Source organism: Tympanuchus pallidicinctus, unplaced genomic scaffold (assembly GCF_026119805.1).
Source record: "Tympanuchus pallidicinctus isolate F22 unplaced genomic scaffold, pur_lepc_1.0 scaffold1, whole genome shotgun sequence".
Lineage (NCBI taxonomy): Eukaryota > Metazoa > Chordata > Aves > Galliformes > Phasianidae > Tympanuchus > Tympanuchus pallidicinctus.
This window is the reverse complement of record NW_026294618.1, coordinates 37,377,363-37,401,038: the sequence shown is the minus strand read 5'-3', so window position 1 is coordinate 37,401,038 and position 23,676 is coordinate 37,377,363. Positions and strand designations below refer to the sequence as shown.

Genomic DNA, 23,676 nt, shown 5'->3' with positions numbered 1-23,676 from the left:
TTTTTCCCGTTTTTCTCACACTTAATCTAACCCAAAATTTCATTTCTCTCTTATTTTCTAATACTAGTATGGTTTGTGATTGCTGCTTCTCTCATCATAACACAAGCCTTGGCTGAACTCTGAGCACCTGAGTGTGTGTACTCAATACTTTGCCCAAGTTTTGCTTTTTTCATGAAGTGGACACTGGCTAGAGCACAGCAGTGCTTCTCTGTGCACTCGCTGCTCTTTTATTTTCTTGACAGCTCCTGCCTCGCCCTTATCCCATTCCTTTTAATCTACTTCCTTAGATCCTCCCCACTCATGCTCTGAACGAGCTTTGAATTTCACTGCACTGCTTGTTCATAATGCATTTATCCAGTTTGCCACCTCGTGCATTAAGTCTGCCTGAGGAAGTGGGAAGATCCACTCTCAGAATTTTGCTCGGACTGGCAAGTGAAATCTAACCAGAAATTTCAAAAAGGAAAGAACTGAAGTTTGGCTTTAAGTGATTGGCAATTCAGAGTACATTTAATCTAATGCTTGTGCTGCAGTACAACCTACAACTTTATGCACTGTTCCTGTGGGCAACACATTAAGAGTCCTGCACTGAGGTCACCTTCCATGCTCATAGGCCACACTTTGGTTTTTTTGCTACTACTGAATGTCCCATTTCCAACTAAAAACGGGAAAGATGTTGAGTTTTTTTGAAAGATCTACCCTTCTGCCCCATCTGTCCGCCCCTTCTGTTTCCTTCCATGTTAGCAATGTTAGCATTAGAAAATGTAGTTAGTCTTCAGTGTAGTCAAAGTAACAGCAAAGTGAGCAGGTGGCAGCAAGAGTGGAAGACAATCCAAGGGCACCTTGGATAGTGAGATAGGAAGGGGATCTGAAGAAAGAAGTGCTGGGAGCTCTCTCCCAGCTGACCATGGAAGCAGCATGTGAAACTGGAAAGTTAGAAGAGCTGCGCTCCTTTCCCGCAGGTGCCTGCAGCTTCATGAGAAGTGACTGTTGCTGCAGGACAACCTTTTTCTCATATGATCAGCATGTGCAATTTGGAGTCTTTTTCAAGACCCTCTGGGCCTCTTCTTTGGCTGCGGCTTAAGGGAAGTGCACTATTTACTTCTTACCCCTCTCAGCAGCCCAGTTAGAATAATAACATTATCTGCTGATAAAATATGTATCACATATATAATTTTCTTCTAGTTTAGGAAAAAGCAAGCTGACAGCCTTTATTCTTGTCCAGATGCATTTAAAACATTTAAAACAGACAGTTAAAAAAACATTTAAAACAGCATTTAAAACATTTAACTACTCTAAATACCACAGCAGAAACGTCAGTAGAAACACTTCCATACAAAAGTTTTGTCATAGATTTTTGACTTACTTTGTTTTAGCAATATGTAGATAAGAATGTGAGAATGACAGGGTGCCCACTCTGCTCTGCAGGCAAATCATCACAAGCAACAGTCTTTTCCTGAAGAAATGCGTTTAACAACTGAATAAATCAAGCAGCCAAATCGTAACAAATTAGAAGCATGACTTCAGCTTTACACATGTAAAGCTGAGTCTGAGGCAACTGCCTAAGGCCAGCAAGTTTTTGTGACATAACTGGGACATAACTCTTGTGTCTACAGTCATAATTGCAATAACCAAATGAATGAATAAATAAATAAATAAAATGCCCTTCCTCTAAGAATTTCACCAACTGACATTACGTAGTTATTTTTCTACATCTGTGATACTATAAAATATGTAAACAAAAAATATTGAGAGCAGGAAGGTCTTATGGAAAACATCTGTGAAGGGCATAATATTGCTATAATTTCATTAGTTCTGATTGATAACTGGGAAAAAATATTTCAGAACTAAGCTCAGAAACTTAAGCATACCTTACTCTAACGCATTTTGGTAGCACTAGATTCTCACTACATTATTGACTCTATCCTTGTCAATTCTAACACAGAGGGCAGAGACTAAGCTTCCATTTTGTTCTGTTGGTTGTTTCTATTCCCATCTATTCTACAGATCAATTAACACAAAATTGGCTGCTCTGTCCTCCTCTCTAACAGAGTTTTCCCAGTTCTCTCTGGAGGAGCATCTTTTCCCCATCTCTGCTGCTATCCATGTGACAAGCTTCCCATGGGCCTCTGTTGGCTCCCACAGTTTATGCCCCAAATATGTGCAATTCCAGGGAATAAGTGCCTGATTTGGACTATGGAACATATCACCTTGACTGTGATCATGCAGCAGTGTGGGTCAACCAGGAGATCAGGCCCAGGCAGTGTGGGTTTATGAAAGGCAGGTCCTCCTTGACCAACATTATTTCCCTCTACAACCAAGTGATCCTTCTGGTGGATGAGGGAAGACTATGGATGTAATCGACCTAGACTTCAACAAAACCTTTGATGCTGTCCCTCACAGTATTTTCCTAGAGAAGCTGGCAGCCCATAGCCTGGACAGGCGTACTCTTGCTGTGTAAAAAACTGGCTGGATGGCCAGGCCCAGAGAGTTGGTGGTGAATGGAGTGAAATCCAATTGGCGATTGGTCACAAGTGGTGTTCCCCAGGAGTCTGTATTGGGGCTGTCCTGTTCAGTATCCTCACTGATGACTTTGACCTTACCTTTAATGCTTGCAATGACACCACGCTGGGAGGAATTGTTGATCTGCCTGGGGGTAGGAAGGCCCTTCAGAGGGATCTGGATATGCTGGCTGGCTGGGCTGAGGCTAACTGTGCTTTAACAAGACCAAGTGCCAGGTCCTGCATTTTGGCTACAAAAATCCCATGCATCACTAAAGGCTAGGGGCAGAATGGCTGAAAATCTGTATAGAGAGAAAGGATCTTGGGATGTTAATTGACAGCTGGCTGAACAGGAGCTAGCAGTGTTCCCAGATGGCCAAGAAAGCCAATCGCATCTTGGCTTGCATCAGAAATAGCATACTCAGAATGAGCAAGAAAGTGATTGTCCCCTGTATTGTACCATCTGTCTCTACACTCCTTTTAATCCAGATCTGTAAAGTCTCAGTCAGCTCCTTACTCATACCCATGTAGATCTTTTACTAGCAAACAATATTTTTTTGTATTTCATATTATTTTGATCAGATAGGGGCAGATACTACATTTTTGAAATATATACATATTGTAATACCTATGTAACTATGTATCTCAAAAAATCATGAATCTTTGCTCTACGAGGAGTATTTTCTGTCACAATGTTTGAGATGTTTCTAAGAAAATTCTGCTAAGAATCACGGGCTGCACACCTAATTTTTCACTTGTGTTCAAAAGATAACTGAAGTTCTGGTCTGATCTTGATGAATTCTGATGAATTGCATTGCAGTTTGAGAAACCAGTTTTGAAATATCATGCTGTGTTTCCATAGTAGTGAACTCAAATTACAAAAGCAACTCAGAAGGCCAGGTCCTCCACAGTGCTCATTTTGATGCATTAAAAAAAGAAAATATTCACATCTATTTGTGTCATCTCCACATAGAACTAGCGAAACTTCACTTCAAATTTCTTTAATACAACTATTTCAAATAATAAAAAAAGATCTCTTTTATATATTCTAAGTAGGGATGAGAAAGATTTTCAAAACCATTTCCCAAAGTGCCATATTAGAGATTACATTTTTAAAATATACTAAATTTTGTTTGCTCTAACGTGGATTTTTAGGCAACCATCACACACTTCTGTTACATTAAAAGACCTATGTTGAAAACATTTCCATGTAATCATTATTTATTATTAAAAATATCTAGTGAAAAATTCAGTAAAACTATATCTTTGAATTACCGTAGTCAAGAAGAGAGGTCAAAAAGAGAGCTATTTTGGAACAAACACTTACTTGAGTGGTGACGATCTGCAAACAGTTGAAAATTGCACCAGACCTCCTCTGCCATAAAAAGACAGTTACATTTTTCATGTAGAAATGGCAGGCAATCATTTCTATGTGCACCCCAAGATCAAAATTCATTTTAAATTTTGTCACCATTTTTGAATATGCTTTGAACAGTGGAACGCACATATTTACAAGAACATACCACACACAACTGTACAGGTTAGGGGCTGACCTGGTGGATAATAGGCTGGCCATGAGACAGCAGTACATCCTTGGGGGGGTGCATTAAAAATAGCGTGATAGTGATATAGTCAAGGGTGGTGATCCTCCCCTTTTACTCTGCTTGGGTGGGGTCACATCCAGAGTACAGCATCCACATCTGGGCTCTTCAGTTCAAAAAACACAGGGAACTGATAGAGAGAGTCCAGTGGTGAGGCACAAAGATGATTAGGGTCCTGGAGCATCTGCCTTATGTGAAGAGGCAAAGAGACCTGAGACTGTTCAGCCTTGAGAAAACTTGGGAGGATGGAACTTATCAATGATTACAAATATTTAAAAGTTGGGAACAAAGTAGATGGCCGCAGGCTCTTTTTGGTGGTGGCCACTGACGGTACAAGGGCAATGGGCACAAACTGGTAAACAGGAAGTTTCACACAAACATGAGGAAAAAGTTCCAGGGTTACAGAGCACTGGAACAAGCTATCTGGAGAGGTTGCAGTGTTTGTTTCTCTAGAGATATTCAAAATCCATTCCTGTGTAACCTACTCCAGGGAAACTGGTTCAGCAGAAAGGTTGGAGTAGATGATCTCTACAGGTCCCTTCCAACCCATTCAATTCTGCTATAATGCACAGCAACATAAATATCTTCTTTCTTGACTCAATGTTAACAGAATTTACCTTTTTATTTGTCAAGTATTAACACAATTATGACAGACTTGAGCTGCTTTTACTCCAAATCTACCAGTAAAATGGGTCAGGAAATTCATTTTACATGCGTTTATTGCTAATTTTCAGAATATTTCAATATTCTTACAGTATTTTCCTAAAACAAAACTAAATTGAAGTGTAAGAAATGAAAACTTCTTGCTGTACCACTTGCCTCCTCTATCCACACCAAAAAGGTAGTCTTTCTTCCTTATCTTCCACACAAAAAATATTGAACCTACATTCTATATATTGTATAGAAAGTGATCACGTTATATAAACAGAAAGGCAACTTAAAACATTTGTGAACTTTAAGACTTACTAAATTAACGTGAAGTAGCTTAGGAGATATTTCATCTATTAAAATGCAGTACCCTGCAAAAGCATCAATTACAGGTGCATAAAGAAGTTCAAATTTTAAGTATGCTTTGTGTTTACTTCTTGACTTTCCTGAGACACTAATTCTTCAAGAAATAATTTGTGGAGCAAAATCTTCCATCTTTACTACAGCCAACAGTTACTTACAATGTGACAAAGGAAATATGAAATTACTCAACAGTGTAAAATACCTTGATTCATGTACAGAAACATACATACTAAATGAAGTGTAAATTAGCTTTATTCTTTTTTATTCAGCATAGTTAGCATTTTAGGAATAACAATATATATATTTCAAACACTAAGAAGGTAATTTCCCTTCGTTTCCATCTTCTGGATGGTTTTTATGCCCAAACAGCATAGTATACCATAAGAACAATGATGATTTCTTAGACACCATTCTAGCATTCTCTTGTAAACCCATCTGCTGTGAGTGTCCCTCATCTTAACCTTCTGTTTAAACCAGAAACTTCAGCTTCACTTTGTCAAAAGAGAAGTACCTCAGGACTCGAAGATCACACACACATACTGCACATCACACACATACAAGTAGTTTAACTTAGCCTCAAAAGATGTAATACAAATAGGTCTAAAATCTTCAGGAGCACAGTCTGTTTGAAAGCACTGGTAAGCCTGTTGCTTCTGTTCAATACAACTGTACACTCATACTGTGATAAAAAAAGTAAAACAATTATTTTCCAAACTCAAACTACTAAAAAATACTGTCAAACACTCTATTTAAACTACACTTTTTGGGCATGTGTTTATTTTTCATGATAATATTCATACATAACCAACTTTTGTTTTTGTAAACACCATAGGGAATTAAAAACATTGATTAAAAGGTAGCCAAATCTAACTTATAATTTTAAATCAATGATATAGTACTTAAAAAAATAATTACTTATGCTATATGCACGCATACAGATACATATTTATGTTTATATAATGTATACAAACAGACACCTTTTATATATGCATGTAAGCAAATGCATCTCTGCAGCAGCCAGGTAGAGTATTAGAAGAAACAAGTTTTTTTTTTTTTTTTTTAATCAATGTTTAATACACAACCAAGATACACTATACATTCACAACAAAATCGTATCTGTACAACATGAAACTTTTATCAGGCTCTTCCACACTGCTAATATTTTTCTTAATTCTCTTACGGAAATTGAGAAATAAAATTACTTTAGAAGTTTACACAGCATTTAACATAGTGGTCATAAGTAACAGAAAAAAAATGAAATACTGACACTAATTTAAGCAAGTAGAAGGTTGAGGATCAATATTTATAAAATCCCTTAAGACTGGCAGTAAGATTTTCAACTTATCTTAAAATAGCTATTAGGTTACAAATAGTTTACTTCCTCTTTATGATTTAGGTACATTCAACTGAAAAAAAAAAAAAAAAAAAAAAAAAAAAAGCAAAAAAGCAATCACCACCACAAAATAATTAAAAAAAAAAAATACACCAACAGCAGCCCTGCCCATGTGCGCAGAGATATATTCTACTATCATCACGGTGCCAAAAAGTCCTGTAAAACACTTTTCAAGAGCCAAGAGTGAAATGAAATTCAAATTATGTACATTGTATATATAAAGTTTCATAATAAAAATAAACATCCTTCTGTTTCAAAAACCTGTTAAGAGACAAATCACTGTCAAAAGAAAGGCACTAGGCAAACACGATATACCCTGGTACAGAATCTGTATTCACCATAATTTACATGTTGCACTGAAATAGTAACAGCATATGCACATGCTCTTTCCCTTAAAACACAGCATTAGTTTATAGACCTGTGCAAGATAATACAAACCCTGCTTTCAGAGAAGATGTACTGAGTTTCACTTCTCAGACAGCTCACAGAACTGAAACAATTTACTTGATCACAACTGACAGAAGTAGAAATGAACCCAGAGTTTCCCTTGAAATTAAGTACCCTCACACCACAAAATCTTTATCTCAGAGACCATAAGCATTTTCCTTCTAGAAATGCTCCAGCAGTAACTTCAGGTATCTCTGTATGTGCAGAAGAACATCGAAGAGTGACCAACTTAACCTTCCCATTCTGTTTATTCTGCAGCTTGCATAAAGTTGGTACATGATTTACTTTAAGTATTATCACATAAAAAAGACGAGTCAACTGCAATTCTTCGGAGTAAATACATTAAAAGTAATCATTTACTATTTTTTTTTTAACAAATTAGGCAAAAAAAAAAAAAGAAAGAAAGAAAAGTAGGGGAGTGAGGCTGAAGTGATACAGATATTCCTTAATCCCTTTTCAGATCTGAAACTCATTATAGAGCTTTCTCTTCCACCTAATTTTGATTGGATTTTTTTTCTTATTAAAGTTCGGAACAATTACCTTCTAAATACATCCTCCTTTTCCCCTGTGCCTAGTAACTGGGTTCTTATATTTAAGAATTTCATTTCTTTGCATCTGCATAAAACTTTTCCCACAGAAATATTTTAGCCATTTTTCCAAAAATGACTACGATTGCAGTAGTAACCTACCAGCAGAATTAGATTTCTATTGTTCCAATACTTGCAGTGATTTTTGCTCCAAGCACAGAAAAAATATTGGCTAGGCAGGTGGGGTAGTTCCAGTATCTGCTATTCCATGAGACCTCTTCAAATTCAGTTCTACTCTTGGACATACATTTTTTCCAGGTGGCACATTTAGACTTGAAAACATATTAAGCACATAAAAATACAGTAAGTGCTCAGTAGTGATAAGTTTCTAAGTACTCCTTTATATCATACTTTGAGAAATTCTTACATTCTTCTAAAGATCACATTAGACACCTGTGCATCATGGCCCATATCACTTCACATCAAGAGCTAAATGATGTCTTTGCAGCAACCACAGAAGTTTTTCTAAGGAAGATACACTATGCTGTTACCATAAATGATATTTTAAACAAAAACAGATTATTGCAGTTGTAAAACACTGCACAAAAATTTCAAATGCTTCCATAAACTGCAACAAAAGAAACAACTTTTACAGACATGAATAAAAACTGTCACTGGGAAAAAAGATGACCAGTTCTCATGACTAGTAAACAGTGCAGGCAACTACAGTGACAACGGATGGCAAAGTTTAAGTAGAGAAAGAGATCTGTCCTTACAGGTCTGAATTCAGAAGAATTTTTAAATAATACATTCAATAGAGATATACAGTGCAGTTAGTCAGCCCTTCAACTATATGGGCTCTTTGAACTGCAAAGCTTAAAGGTATCAAATTATAAAAACAAATTATGTATAGTTATATCAGAGAGTTACAGGAAAGATGTATCAACAATTTTCCTTAATAAGCAGAGAGCAGTTCACTTGAAAGTGGTAAACTCTTAACAAGTGCTTTAAATGTCTCAGACACTATTTCATAACAGGGTCATAGCTGTATCTTCTTTAGCTTATCCACTTGAGTGCAATTGAAACAAAACAAGCAAAGGTTTCTGTTAGAAACACTCTGAAGTTTGCAGAGATGCAGCAGGAAAATGCAAAGAATTAATACTAGTAAGACTGTAGTAACTCCAGAAGTGCACTTCCAAATGTCAAGTCATTTATCTGTAACCCAATTTCCACAGTTTTTCTTGAAAAAAGCTGAGATGGTTGTGCAATACCTCAAACTTTTAATAATTGCAGACAAGTGACGAGAATTTGCAAGTAAGTGTAGATACATAAACATTTTTTTCATACCAGAAGGACTCTAGAAAATATTGTACAAGAGCTGCTGCAAAAGTAATGTCTCCTATTACGTTGGCTCTCAATGTCAGAGGCGGATGTTGGTATTATGGCAGTAGAGGTTGAGCCTTCCTGTCAACAGCCCATTCTATTCTGTTGCCACACGACAGATGGCAGCAGAGGGGCAGTCCAACAGAATGGCACCTGACACAGAAATATGTATGAAGCAAAGGTGTGTCATTGAGTTCCTCCAGGAAGAAATATGGCAACCACTGACAAGCATCAATGCTTGCTGAACATCCGTGGAGACCAAACAGTGGATGTGTGCAGAGTGAGGCATTTCAGCAGAGGCAACAGCAGGTCATCTCTACTGCTGCAGATTTTTATGACGTGGCATGCAGGTTCCTGTTCATCACTGGCCAAAATGCATAGCTGATAGTGGTGACAATGCTGAAAAGTGGTCTTTTTAGCTGAGAATTTACTCTGATAAATACTGCGCTCTTTGCATCTGTTGTACTGTCCATGGAAACAAATAAGAGACATTACTTTCAGAACAACCCACACAGTAACTTATGTTTATTTGGAATGACTCAAGTTTTTGGAAAGTATACTTTTTTCTTTTTTTGTTTGTCATCTTCTTTCTTAACCACAAGTCCCCACATCCACCTCACAACTTCATGGACAGAGCACTACAATTAACCAAGGAAGAAGTATGAATAATTACAATAAACCCTGTTGAAATTGAGAGGATTTTAGTGGTTACAACAGTTACAACATATTAACTACAAAGCAAGATCAGTTGTTTTTTAAAACCACTTTGTTACAGATTAAACACTTGACATATACTGCAATAATTTAATGTCTACTGTTTTCCTGTAAAGTTGTATGAAAAAGTCCATGTCCCCTTCCTGCAAAAAACTCCCAGAAATGGATTATTGAGGAGACATATCCATGCAATTTGACATTTTCAAGCTTCAGTAAGAAAAACAAATAGTAGTCACTACACTGGAATGGTGAGACTCTCAGATCTAAAAAGAACTAATTTCCAGGCACACCATATTGTTAAAAGAAGTGTTGAGCAGCTTACTTGAACACTAACATGACCTTAGTATCTATTGTTCTGGATCTTGGAAATACATGAAAATAGAAATCTGATTTCAAGTAAAAGCGATGAGTAGTTGATGTCACTGCTACTAGGTTACATTGCTCCAAAAATTATAAATGAAAAAGCAGAATTTAAGATTATTATTTATTGTATGACTAGCGAAATATTAGCTTTAGAATCTTTGATGTTTTTAAAAACTAAATCTGTGTCTCCAGTCAACAAACAATGTATAACTATAGTTGGTTTTTTTTTCCCCCCTATATTTTTAGAATTTTTTTCCCGCTCTCAAATTTCAGGATTTTTTTGTTGTTATGTTTTCTAGTTGTTGGATTTTTTTTTTAAAATAAAATTCAGACACAGAAAAACTATGTAAACTTGTCAGCATTCCAGTAACGTGCAAAAGTATGCAGCATGTACTGAACAGAACAAATAAGAGTAAACTAGAAATATTTCAGTAGTTCTTTGGAACTCAATCTTTCAGAGATATATATTTAAAAATGAAATAAACAAAAACTCACCAATGTTGCACACATACAATGAGACATACATACAGTGTTCTTACCACAAGATAATCATATAATCAAGAACTCCCAATGTGCAAAGCATAAAAACAGTAGCTGCAGTTTATGCACGCTACTGACATGCATCCTGCAAAAAGCAAGCTATCAAGATCAAATTTAGCTTAAAGGATCACTTAGATTAGAAACAGAAGTACATGAATAAAGTATACAAGTATCTGTCAAATTTTTGTACTACTTCAGTCATGTAGTTATCCCATGCAGATGTTCTTGAAGCTTAGCATGCAAATTACTAATTAAAATAAAGCATTCTTGAACTACAGTAATGAATGAGATGAAAATATTCTCACACTTTTTACTCTTCAAAATTTAGTAGTAGTGCATTTACATTAATGCGATATAATGATTTAAACATACCGATAATAAAGGCATTTCATAACAGAGTCTTCAGCTCTCAATTTCTTTCTTACTGTATTCAATATGCTAAGAAACAACTGCAGTAGAAATAGCTCACATAAGCCACTGCTCCTTTTCTTTTCTGTACTTCTCAGACCACTTCTGAGTGAGCTCTAGATAAACATTTGGTTTATGGGGCTTATAATCAAGGTAAACTATTTGTCCAGTCTTTTTGGGGACAGCTTTTTCAATCTGAGTACCCTCGTGCCATTCATTGAAAGATGTAATGGAAATAATTTCTGGTCTCACCAAAAGGGCTGCATTAAAGGCAGTCTCATAGTATTTTCCATTGACACGATTACGTGTGTTGTGGTTGTTCCATGGTCGGATACTTGTGTCGATATATCCTGGTCCCACACTTGGAATAAACATTAAGTTGTTGCTGTCACAAAAGGCTTTTAAACTTGCCCAATTATGATGAGATGAGCCATAAGAGAACCCATTTGTAGCAAAGTATGTGTACATTCCATCAAAGCCACTTCTGTGAATATCATGCTTATGCCTTTCTTCTACAAGAAGAGCAATGAATAACGCATCGTATGGAGTATTTCGAATAGTCTGGGATCCAGATACAGTTAACAGATTCGCCCATATTTCGGGAATTGTTACATAAGAATCATAAACATAAAACATGGGAAGAGATCTGCCTGTGCTGGTCTTATGCCTGTAAAAGGCTGGGTGGGCTCCGTATCTACAAAGCAAACAAGTATCATTAAAACCAAATTTACCATTTTGAAAACATTGACTTACAAATTGCATTGAAGATCTCTTTTTCGAAAAAATAAATAACTAAATAAAACAGTGCAGGTGCTTCAAAACATAGAAATGCATATCCATTTTCAATCCAGTATCTCAGTATCTGTTAAAGGATTGAATAATGAATCTGAAAAGATCACTATTTCTACCAATCAGTATTTGTGTTAAACTGCACTATAGGTATTAGTCTTCTCTGAAAGGCAATTCTCTAAACAAGACTGTAAGTAGCACTGATGAACAAAACAATTAGTAGATGTACAAAATTTGTCAAGCTGAATTAAAATCCTTAGAGGTCAACACGTTATGGCTTGCTGCTTATTTGTCACTCTAAAAATGCATGTCTAATTCATATAGTTGTTGCATACTTAATACTTCAACTGCTTTCATCTGAAGCACTCTGTCTCACTCATGTTGCAAATGAATATTGAAAGCAACATACATTTGAATGTTTACACACAGTTCATGCTTCAATATTTAAAAAATAGACTTCTGAGTTTAAGTACCACCAAAATATGAACTATGCTTCCTGAAGTTTTCTTCAGTCTCAGTACGTATTTTGAATATATTCTTCCAGGCTCTAGACAGTATACAGAACTTCACTGAACAAACATTAAGAATACACAAAAGGAACGTTTTGAAAACACTCACTTGTCAATGATGTATTTGACATTGTGGTACATACTGCGATCATCTCTATCTTTGTAGGGCTCAATATGAAAAGTGACCTGAAAAACAAAAAATAGTGAAGCAGCACAAACAATATTTTATTGAATATTTGGGCATTCTATGTTACGTGAAGCAAGTAGTGGTCATATTAACATTTTCTGTTAATCCTGATGTAAATCAATTTTAAGATTAGTAGTTTCAGATCCAGGAAAGTCTAGCAATAAGAGTAAATATTTCATTTTTTTCATTAGTACTAAACATTGCTTTTGTTTTCCCTCGGCAATAGAGTACAGTAAGCACACTTCACAGAACTTCACAACTACAGCAGAAAGTAACAACTGAAATAAAAGATTATTTATTTGAATGTCAAATAACTGGTTAAGCAGTGAATTTCCACATAACATGTTCAAATTACTATTGATAATAAGAACAGAACATGTTCAAATTACTATTGATAATAAGAACAGTTCCCACTGTCAAACTAGATTTTAAGACAGTATATGAAAATTTTAATTTAAAATTTTATGGAGTTATCAACACTATAACTGCTGATATGCTTTTATCCCTGTAACTAAGTCTAATCTGAATCTCTGCTGCTCTAAATTCAAGCTTGGGGCTTATGACATTATTTATCCTGCGTTTGTGAAATTACATCAATGCAAAAATCTTGTTTCCAGCTATGCAATTCAAGGGAGGAGTACATTACATTAATCAAAGCGACTAGCTTTTCAGAAGCAACTTCAGAGTACAAAGCATTTAATGAAGCATTCAACTACTCTGCAACAGTAGCAAATTTAATTACAGTACCAGAGTATATAAAAATACAGTATTACACTAAACTACAAGAATTAACAAGATGGGTTGAAGAGTGCTTTAATATATTTTATTTTCATCTATCAAAAATAAGCAAATCAAAGGGACAAATTTTAGCAGATATGTATGTTTTATTTTTTATAAAACAACATTTTTTTCTCTGCTGTTTTTAGTCTACAGACATTACTTAACTAAATAACCATTTACTTGTGCAAGAATATTTTTAAAAATTTCTGAAAGTAGAATTTAGGGATAGTATCTTTACTTAATATCTGCATTCCAATAACTAATCCAAACAGTAACAGCAGCTCCATCCACAATGCTATTATTACCATAATATTTAAGCATTTTCCTTGGTAGCTTATTTGAATTTTGCCTTGCTCTTTTGAGATGTGAGTGTTAACGAGTTCTCTTAGGTGAGATCAAGCTCCATAAAATGATCTGAAAATTTCTAGCGGAAGATAGTTTTCTTTAAAAATAGTAAATTATTAAAAAGAAAATGGAAAAAAAAAAAAAAGAAAGACTGCAACGTGTCACAGTGAAATTCTCATTGCGACTTTGAAAATTACTTATGTATCTCATTTAATTTTCCTACTAAGAATAAACAGCAGTGCATGTTCTCTTTATTCCCTCAACCCTTTCCCCTCTCTACCTGCCCAAGGTAAAATGCAGGTTTTACTCTAAATATAAACATAGTACAATGCAAGAGCACATCTACTTTTGGAACTCCCAAAATTGCAGTAAAAGAGCACACAGACAGAAGCTACAATTACCTTACAAACTTTCTTTGCTCAACATCACGGGTGAAATGTAAAAAACTTTTACCACGATTTACTTTCCAATGCAGTTTTACTTTATCAATCACATAAATGTTTTACCTTTAGATTGTATTTGCTTGCATAATCCAAAATAATAGGCACCAAATCATCAGTTGGTTCTCCGTTTTCATCAGCCATACCTGGTGGGTACCACGAAAGTGCTATTACACCTGAAAATATAAAGCACAGCTTTCAAATTGTATATTTAAAGCGTAGCATGCAGTTTGTCATGAGTTATAATTATTGTTTGATGTAAAATCTATATACTGCAAACAAGAATTTCAAATTACTTTTTAATCAATTGTGAAATCTCAGCACTCTCTCTTTCTTTACTGCTGAAAGAAATCAGAGGTAAAAGCATCTGTCAGAACAAGGGAACACATTTGTACCCAATGCCCCTAACATCCATAGACGTTGCCCTCCACTTTCTAGCACAGCATCATAATCTCCAAGTTTTATTAAGAGATGTTGGAAAAGGTTCCTGTGGTGTTATAGCTGTGCCACAGTACACTAGAGAATACCAAGATGCACAGAGGGAGAGAATACTCCAGAGATGAGGGCTACACAATGTCAAAAAGATTCTTATGAAGACTTATCCCCTACAACACTTCTGCATTATACCTCAGGCTCTATTACAAAATAATCATTTCATACCGGAAGCAGTGACTATAATCCTGCTCCTCCTTCTAGACACAAGCAGTCCCTATTACAACAAAAATGCAATGCTCCTAGACTGTAATTTTCCTTAATGCTTTCCTCAAAAACAAAAGATGACATACCTCATCAGAAAGACTCAAAACCTCTCTCTCTAAAATAAAATGCTGTCAGATTAAAAAACAAAGCAAGACTGCTTAGATATACAGCTGGAAATAATGTAATATATCAATAAGACAGACAAATACATATGATACTGATTTAAAAATATTTTCCTAATGATACTAAATTAAACATGTGGAACAGTAAGTCAATGTGGATCTTTTTAACTATCTAAAGATTGAAGTATCTAAGTCAGTTTACAGGCACAAAAATTTAGAGCATGTACTTCCCTTTGACTTTACTAATACTGTAACTTTCCTGACAAACGACTTCAGAATAAAGTCCAAAATTATGAATAAGAAAACATCAATTAGAATGAAGATGCTACCAGCTGCTAATGTCAAAAACAGAAATTTCATCTCAGTATACAAAGGAGAGGTTAATCCAACTACTCACAGCATATTCTCTCAAAATTTTATAAAAAAAAAAATCATAAACAACAGACTATCAAGAGCGACAGTCAGTTCAAGGGCAAGAAAAATGCAATAGTTTACTGCATTTTATCACCCTATCTTTTATTTAACACAAGAGGAATGGACAAAATTCAAAAGACATTATGAACAAAAAGCACAACAATAATGCAAACATCATACATTTTTCCAAAATATCTTGCATACAATGTCTGTCACGAGCCTCTTCTATCACATTAAGAAACAAGGAGGAGTTCAAGAGATAAAATTTTTCAAGGAAGCTAACGCATCTGTCTTTCTTTGAGATTTTTTTTTCCTTTTTTTTTTTTTTTTTTAAATAGGTGTAAGTTACTCTGAAAGTAATGTCTCCTATTTATTTCCATGGAAACTAAAATGGAGCTATTTTCCTCTTTGTATCTATTTGATAGAACAAATTCTCAGCTACTAAACACTCTTTTTTTGACACAGTGACCATGATTAGCAATGTATTTATGCCAGCAATGAAAAAGAGCCTGAGTGCAGCACTCGTAAAAACTGTCATGAGTGGAGATGACCCATGGCAGCCACCACTGAAATGCAGCACCTACCACCTCACTGTGCTCACATCCACTGTTTGCTCTCCATAACTGCTCATTAAACATCAGCGAATGTCAGTGGGCGTCATTTTTTAAAGCAGGGAAGAAGTCAATGCCACACCTTTGCTCCTCCAAGTCAGGCATCATTTTCTCAGTCTGTCCCTCTGCTGCCATGTGCCACACAGTAAGACAATGTAACAGAATATTGGTGGAAGTTCAACCTCTACTTGAGGTTCAACCATACCATTGTCATTAACTTCTGACATCGTTGGTCAATAGAATAAAATCAATGGCATAACTTTTAGGGCAGCCCTTGTCTCAAGGCAGTCAGTATATGTACCATATAAACTTTTCATTCTTTGAACGTACGTGGCAATTGTTCTTGGAAATTAACTCACCATCATTGCCCCAAGTGACAGACAAAGTTTTAAAGATATTCCTGTGATAACAACATCCTCATGCATCCTTTGAACAGCATTTGGAATCAAGCTCTTCTTCAAAAATTAAAACAGTATGGAAGGCCCATAAACTTTTCTCAGCATAACTAAGAGCATCGGAAACTCACAGAAACTAAAAGCATTTTTTTCTTACTACTGATCAAATCATCACTTGCGTGAAGACAAAAGAAATGGAACTGCATGCAAATTTGGCTGTCAACAAATATAGATCAGACCTCTGTTTTTAATCTAGGCTTTCCCAATGTAATCAAGGCCTCCACTAATTGAGGAATAAAAGAAAGAAAGATCCTCTTTTCCAAGTGCAGTTCAACCAAGATTAAAATACACAGCATGAATTTATTTCTGAGATTACTTCTCTCCTTGTCTGCTTGACTACTCAAGAATCCTAGACAGTTTACTTAGATGATATAGCTAACTTTTAGATGAGTGACATGAGTTAAAATGGGTGTCACCATAGATATTAAATCTGAGGGTAGTTTACCGGAAAAAAGACTAGTAATTGCTTGACAATAGTTGTGGATGTAATTTACATTAACATTTTATATACCAGAGTGAGTTTTTCATTGAGAAAAATATGAGCATTAATACTATCTAATTTATAACATTTTTTCCCCCAACACTATTCAAAGGAGAAGTGACATTTCAATTCTATGAATTACTGAAGTCTGCTATCAGATATTCTATTGAAATACACTAAAAATCAACTCCCTTTTACCCCTCAGGAAACACAACTCATCTGCCTCTGAAGTTGTGCACCAGCAGAATAAAATAAGAGGCATCACTTTCAGAGCAGCCCTCATATTTTCTGTTACATATTATAAGAGAAAAGGATCACTTCAGGAGACTGAGAAGGGACCGATTTAACCAAAGATCAGCGTAACATCATAAAAACAGACAAATGAAGGACTTCAAACCATACTGCAATAAAAACAGGGCAGTGCAAAATATGAAGTTTCATCAAGCAACCTGAAGAATAACAGATGGATACAACACATTCTGAAAATAAGAACACCACATGAAAGCACTGAATAAGACTCCTGCAGTTTCAACCTCTTATATGCCTTTGAGAATCACACAATATTGGCTGAGAGAACCATTTACATTTTTTTTTTCCCACCTCTTGGAAGATTCTTGACAAAGACTCTCAAAAGGTAAGAAAATATATTATTTGATAAATGTAAAACACAGCAAGGCTAGGATTAGAAACTAGCTATAATTGCAAAAGAAGAAACTATAAACAGTAACTTGAGTACACAAAAAATGAATACAGTATTAATCATACAAGAAAAAGATGCAATATTTGAGTAATAACCTGAGAAAAAGTAAATTATGGTGACCAAATCTAGACTGAAAAAAAAACAATTTCAAATATAATTAAATCCAAGAGTCAGAATAACAACCAAAAAAACTGAACTTTTGATAAATACTAGTTTAAAAAAAAATAATCAAACAGCACATTACAAGAAGCACGTATGACCTGTTAATGTTGGAAAAGTTAAATGGAAAGGTAATTTAAGGCCATTAAAAAAAAAACAAAAAAAACCAACACCTTTCTCAGTAAAGCATTTTTCTTAGTATTTTGCATTTTTTCTACTACCAGTTCTGCTTCATCAGCATTTTTATTTAGAGGATGAGAAATGTCAAATTATTCTAAAATTACACACCTGCTCCCTGCTTTCATCACACTACCACGCATTATTGTCTGATTTGGATACGACTAAAAAAGTGCTTTGTGACAACTAATATCAGATTTTTCTGCATCTGTTTTCCCTCTGCTGCTGCTGTTCTTATTGTTAATGAAGTAATTCTATTATTGAAAATAGTAAGAAAACTCCTACTTTTGTATTAATTATAGTTGAAAATACAGGTTAGAATAAAAAGTAAAAAACAAAATAAACAAGAATTAAATATTACAGAACCAAACACTACCACTTGGAATATAACAATTATACAATTCTTAGTGTCTATGTCAATGAAACCAATTCAATTCAGCACAATTAGTACTGTGAATATTCTATAAGCTCTGATCATACTGTTTCAATACACTTACATAAGCTGTTCAGAGCGTAGTATTAGACTATGTAACTCTTTATTTTAAAGATGATAGATATAGAACAGGCACAAAACAACAATAAAGTATGAGAGCAAAAACACAATAAATATTCTTTTTATATATCCCTTTAAGATATATACTTACGGTGGGGAAAAAAAAAGGTATTTTTGGACAAGGAAATAAACCATTATTAGCTACACTTAAACTATCCTACTTGAATATAAAAAGTTTAGGATTAGACACTTCTATAGCTAATGAGACCACCTATAGATATATTGCATTCAATAAAAGCCATAATCCTACATTTTTTGACATGACTAATATAACATTGTTGTAACACAACAAGTATTCGTAAACAATTCTCTTGTTTGAACAGACAGCTCTACTACTTTGTCAGCATGACTTACTGAAGTGTTATTAAAACCTAAGTATACACCTCCAAAAATAAAATATGCAGACAGACAACAAACTCTAACAACAGCTTCTGTATTGTCTACACATGTTAACAGCGCTTAACAGTTTAATTCATGAAACACATGCACCTGAAGGATTACACAGTTCTTGGTTTCTATGCTCATCAGAAGTGGCTCTGATGTTCAAGGTTTTGAGGTAGGTATTAAAACTTAGAAACATTTAGCAACTTCACCCATTTCCAGAGTTACAAAGAAAAACTGGTCAGCTGCGTTCATTCAAATATTTAAGGCTGGATAAACGAAAAACATGCTGAAACATTAACATTCATTTACCAATTGAAGCTGAAAGCATTTGTTTCATGTGAGCTTCTATGACAGAAGTATCTTTGGAACTGTAAGATCCAAGTTCAGGATAAAAATTGGCTGCAATGTCCTCAGGAGGATTATGCCTTCCCTTTGGATAATTGTTTGCAATTTTGGGGTCCCAATGTGGCAACAAAGGATGGTTCCAGTGAATGTATTTACCATCAAACTGTGGATTCCCAAACCAGCTATAATAGAATATATGGAAGTTATAATTAGGAGAAGACAGATCTCCTTCCAACTTGTTCACAGGAGGCATGGATGCTTTCATAGTATTGACCACACCAGCATGCATGTTACTGATCTGTGTTACAGTATCTTCTTGAACCCTATTCAGTGAACTTCTTTTACTCTCTAAGAGCTCTGTCCGTTGCTGAAGCTCAGGTAATAAACCAAGTCCAAATGGGTCCCCAAAGCCAGCTCTGTCAGGTCTCAGAGTCTTCAAAGCCATCATTATGGAGCAAATAAACAAAATAAAAAGCAACAAAATGATGCATGTTCTTCTGCGAAATCTTGCCATGATGTCATACTTCAGAATCCACTAAAATCCATCCAATTTTGGCAGCAACTGATAAAACACAAATATTTTGAAGTCAGATTTCTTATTGTCTAGTAGTACAGTTTTTTCATAAGGTTTCTACATAATGGAAATATTAGAAGACAATTATGTGACACTTATACACTGTATTAATGTCAAGTTTTGTCAAAGGATTAAAGTGAAGAAGAATGATCAAAAACACGTGTTTGAGAATGTGTGTCAAAGATTAAAGTTTACCACTGAAGAAACCCAGATTTTAATAAATACCTTACTTTTGAACTTTGTTCTTTTCTTAAATTAATTAAATCCCATGAAATCTTGGTTATATTATTTCAGAAGTCTTCTATTTTGGTAAGTCTGATCAAAATAGCAAAGAAAGTAAGAAAAAAGCAGAAACCATGACAACAGAGTAATGTAAAAGAGAAAAAAATCAAATTGAGATAGTGAACAAAGTACAGTTTATGTTCAGAATACAGGTTTGTTATCACTACCTACTGAATGGCACAACCACCTCTTGTTAAGTTAAGGAACTTCACTGACTGAACATTTTTGGCCAATTAAGCTTCATACTGTAGAGTTTCCCAGCTTTTCATACCTAAAATTCAGTGTGTTGAACTACAAAAAAATCAGCATAGCTTTAAAGATGTACTTCAGGCAGAAAGCCTACAATCAGCTGCTGTAACCTGTTAGTACAGTATCACAGCTGCATGGCACTTCATGCACAATTTCTGGATTAAGTTCAAAGTAAAACCAATAGTGCACAACATTTCAGCACTGGAGGGAAGGGAACGAAAAGCATTATAACAAAATTCCTGATTACCTTGTAAATAATTCCCATTCAACATTAAACAGAAGAGAGAATGTGATGAAAAAAGCTCAGGTCACCACATAATGGTGTGGAACATGATTAAGCACAAAACTGGAAGATTTTAGAAAAAAAAACCTGATTCAGCTGTCATTAGATATAGCACAGAAGTGATTTTGTATTTCTGTAACTGACGTCCAAATAGTAGAATATGACTTTAAAGTATCAAGGTATACACAGGTCATTTTTACATGCAAACTATCTCATCTTATTTTCCTACCGTTACTTAATATTATTAACACATATTAACATTTAGCTTCAGTAGTAACCATGCTTGTCACTACTTCTAGAGTCACAAATTTAGATAAAGAATTTTAGAATGTTTCTTTAACAACATAGTTTGAGTAGGATTACCGCTATGACACTGCCAAAAAGTCTTGCTTTTGCTTCCAGTGTTTTTTCCACTGATCCTCCTCTCCGTGCCCTGTTATCTCTCGTACACTGGTTTCAAAGTATGGTCACACACATGCTCAAGGAGCAAAATCATGTTAACATTTCAAAAACAGACAAGAAAAAGAGATACCCTTTTATTTTGTTAGAGATTTGACTCAGCTGAACAAGTACAACAGCAGTAATGCCAACAGGTGAGTAAACAGCATAGACAGAAGAAGGAAAAAAAGAAAATGAAGCAGCACAACTGCATTGTGAAAACATACCCTTTGTTACCATCAGGGAAAATGATTTTCCAGCATATATGCTTATAGTACTTCACATTTTTCATTTAACAGACTTCATGTCACTTTACATCAAATTACAGACTTCTTTTTATACAGCATGCAATCCATCCCTAGGCCTTAAAATTTTAGCAGATTTTATTTGGAATTTTCTCTTACTAATAAATTAACTTTAGAAAGACTTGCACGCTACTTCTGCACTGTTTCTGAGATATTTTCAATCTTACTTACAATGTACATGAAATGTTACCATTTCAATCTAACTTACCGTGCTGCACCTCAGAATTTTAAGTTTTCTAAAGGATCAGTTTTTTTTTTTTAAATTACTTTTTCCACAACAGAAACAATGTCATTTTGTCATTTAAGTGCTTAAATGTATTAACGCATTTCAGTTTTTCAACCCAGATGATACTGACAGAAAACACATTTACTTTCTTCTCCAATTATTATTTTATCCCCCCTCCTCAGTAAAGAGATTTCACATCACTAGAGATTACAGTCTGTAACTAGAACATTTGCAAGCTCTTTCTCCTTTACTGAGAAAGCAGTCCTTTCTTTCTTTGCTTGACATAGCAGCTACAAAACTTCTGCCCCACCGTATCAAGATTTCACTATCATGAAGTGTTACTTCTGATGTGTCAGGAACTGGTGTTAGTTCTCCACATTGTTGTTCCAATAAATATTTTTTCCAATAAAATATTTACAATTCAAGTATATGAAGAAGCAAGCAGCATACATGCTAACTTTACTTCCATCAGAAGTTTTTGATTTGACTGGCAACAGGACAGACCCTGGTCTATCACAGTGCTTTATGAACCTCTAATGTACTCATCTAGAGGCATAAAACTGAAGAGCAAAAGTTCTAACATGTCTACACGATATCTACCCTAACAGATGGTGTTCTGCATGCCAGTTGCAATGTCAAGGTTCAGCACTGACATACACACTTGTACTTTAACAATTGCATTCAAGACCTAAACAGTAACAGGCAAATAGTGCTCACCAGCACTACTGCCGCAGCAAAGATGTAAACATCAGCAAATATCAAAGCTTCACAGCTAAGGTCTCCAAACTTCACTTTTGCTATAAATTCCCAGCTGCAAGAACCTGAAAACTCTGACAGAATAGATCAGACTTAAGCAAAGTTGAAGTCCGTAGGCCTTCAAAGACTTCAATGCTTTGCAAACAGGCCACCCTTGATCTTGCGCTGCATTCCGGGACCACAGTGCAAATAAGCACCTGGCAGCATCACTTCAGGTGCCAAGTGACTGATCAGGTGAGGTTCAGTATGCTTCCCTAGGGGTTGCTAAGGTCTGCACAACTCGTATTTACATAACATCTTCCAATCTGGAGAACACAAAAAGCAACAGAGGTTGACTTGCGAGGCCTTCCTTCTAACAGCCTTAGCACTCGTTCCAGTAATATACAAACAGAGTATTTCTCCAAAAAAAAGTCAGCACGACAGTGTTTAGAGGTTTTCTCAAAGAAAAAAAGAAAAAAAAAAAAAAAAAGCAAAAAAAAAAAAAAAAAAAAAGCAAGCACTGGAAAACCATTGAGGATAAGAGACGACATCACACATAGCAAGCATTTCATAACTGCGCTTACAGCCTACGGGGATACAGCGGGTGATGATGTACCGGCTCCCCAACACCGCCAGGCCGCCCATCAGCAGCTGCAGGGTGAGGGCAGCCCCGAGGAGAGCCCCGGCCCGGCCCGGCTCCTCACATCCTCTCCCCCGCTCCGGGGGCCGGCAGCGCCCTCGCCGCGCTGCTCACCACCCAGCCCAGGTGCCGCGGAGAAGCGGCCGCTACTCACCGGCCCGACGCAGGAGGACCCGCCGCGGAGGGCGGGCTCATACCGCCGGGAGCCGGGCCAGCGCCTCTCCGCAGGGATACGCATGCCCAAGTGGACGCGCGTGCGCTGCGGCAGGACGGGGCGGAGGTTGGGACTGGTGTGCCGCCCGACGGTTGTCGCTGGGAGCTGGGTTGGGAGGGGTCTCAACGATCGTCTACTTCTAACTTCCTGCCGTGGGCTGGGCTGCCACCTTTTTTTTTTTTTTCTTGTTTTTTTCTTTCCCCAGAACTGTGAACGTAAACTGCAAAAGCTCTCATAGTGAGATTACAAAACAAATCAATGAAAAAACAGATTCTCGTTTTCCCCCGTAAGCATCAGAGGCTTGTCGAGCAGAGCTGTTGCTGATAGCACTCAGACTGACTCAACACAAATTTTCTCTTCAATGAAGAGTGTAGTATCCCCAGACAATAAAAGCATTTATTCTCTTTGCCTCCTGAAAAGTGACTGTAATGAGTTTGATCCCCGTGGTGCAGTTTGATTTTATTTTTTAATAACCTCTCTAAGCCCTTTGAGAAATGGAGCAGAAACGGTGACTAGGATTGCAGCTGCATTGGAATCAATAGCAGAATCCTCATTGATTTCACCTGGAAAGAGTTGGAATGAGCGTCTCACTGTGCCAGCAGAAACAAGATGAACCAATTCAAGTGCTCTTGCAGTCCTCCTTGCAGTCTGAGAAAATAGGCAGGCAGAATTGTTGCATGGTATTTTCTCTATGC

General features: G+C 36.0%; 1 protein-coding gene across 9 annotated transcripts; it reads right to left on the bottom strand.

Moving 5' to 3' along the window:
• Nucleotides 1–6,153: 6,153 nt before the first annotated feature.
• MANEA (mannosidase endo-alpha) lies at nt 6,154–23,081 on the bottom strand. 9 transcript variants are annotated; one of them, XM_052674165.1, is made up of 7 exons: nt 22,922–23,081; nt 20,787–22,453; nt 20,059–20,182; nt 19,000–19,597; nt 14,002–14,111; nt 12,293–12,369; nt 6,154–11,579 (listed from the first exon to the last, which is right to left on the bottom strand). In XM_052674165.1, exons 4-7 carry the CDS (start codon nt 19,547–19,549, stop codon nt 10,943–10,945), a joined length of 1,374 nt encoding a protein of 457 aa, XP_052530125.1. In that variant the 5' UTR covers nt 19,550–19,597; nt 20,059–20,182; nt 20,787–22,453; nt 22,922–23,081; the 3' UTR covers nt 6,154–10,942. The 9 variants fall into 9 exon arrangements, with proteins under 9 accessions (XP_052530125.1, XP_052530149.1, XP_052530086.1 ...); XM_052674189.1 differs by lacking the exon at nt 20,787–22,453; XM_052674126.1 differs by lacking the exon at nt 22,922–23,081 and having other exon boundaries at nt 20,787–22,689.
• Between the last annotated feature and the right edge of the window lie 595 nt (nt 23,082–23,676).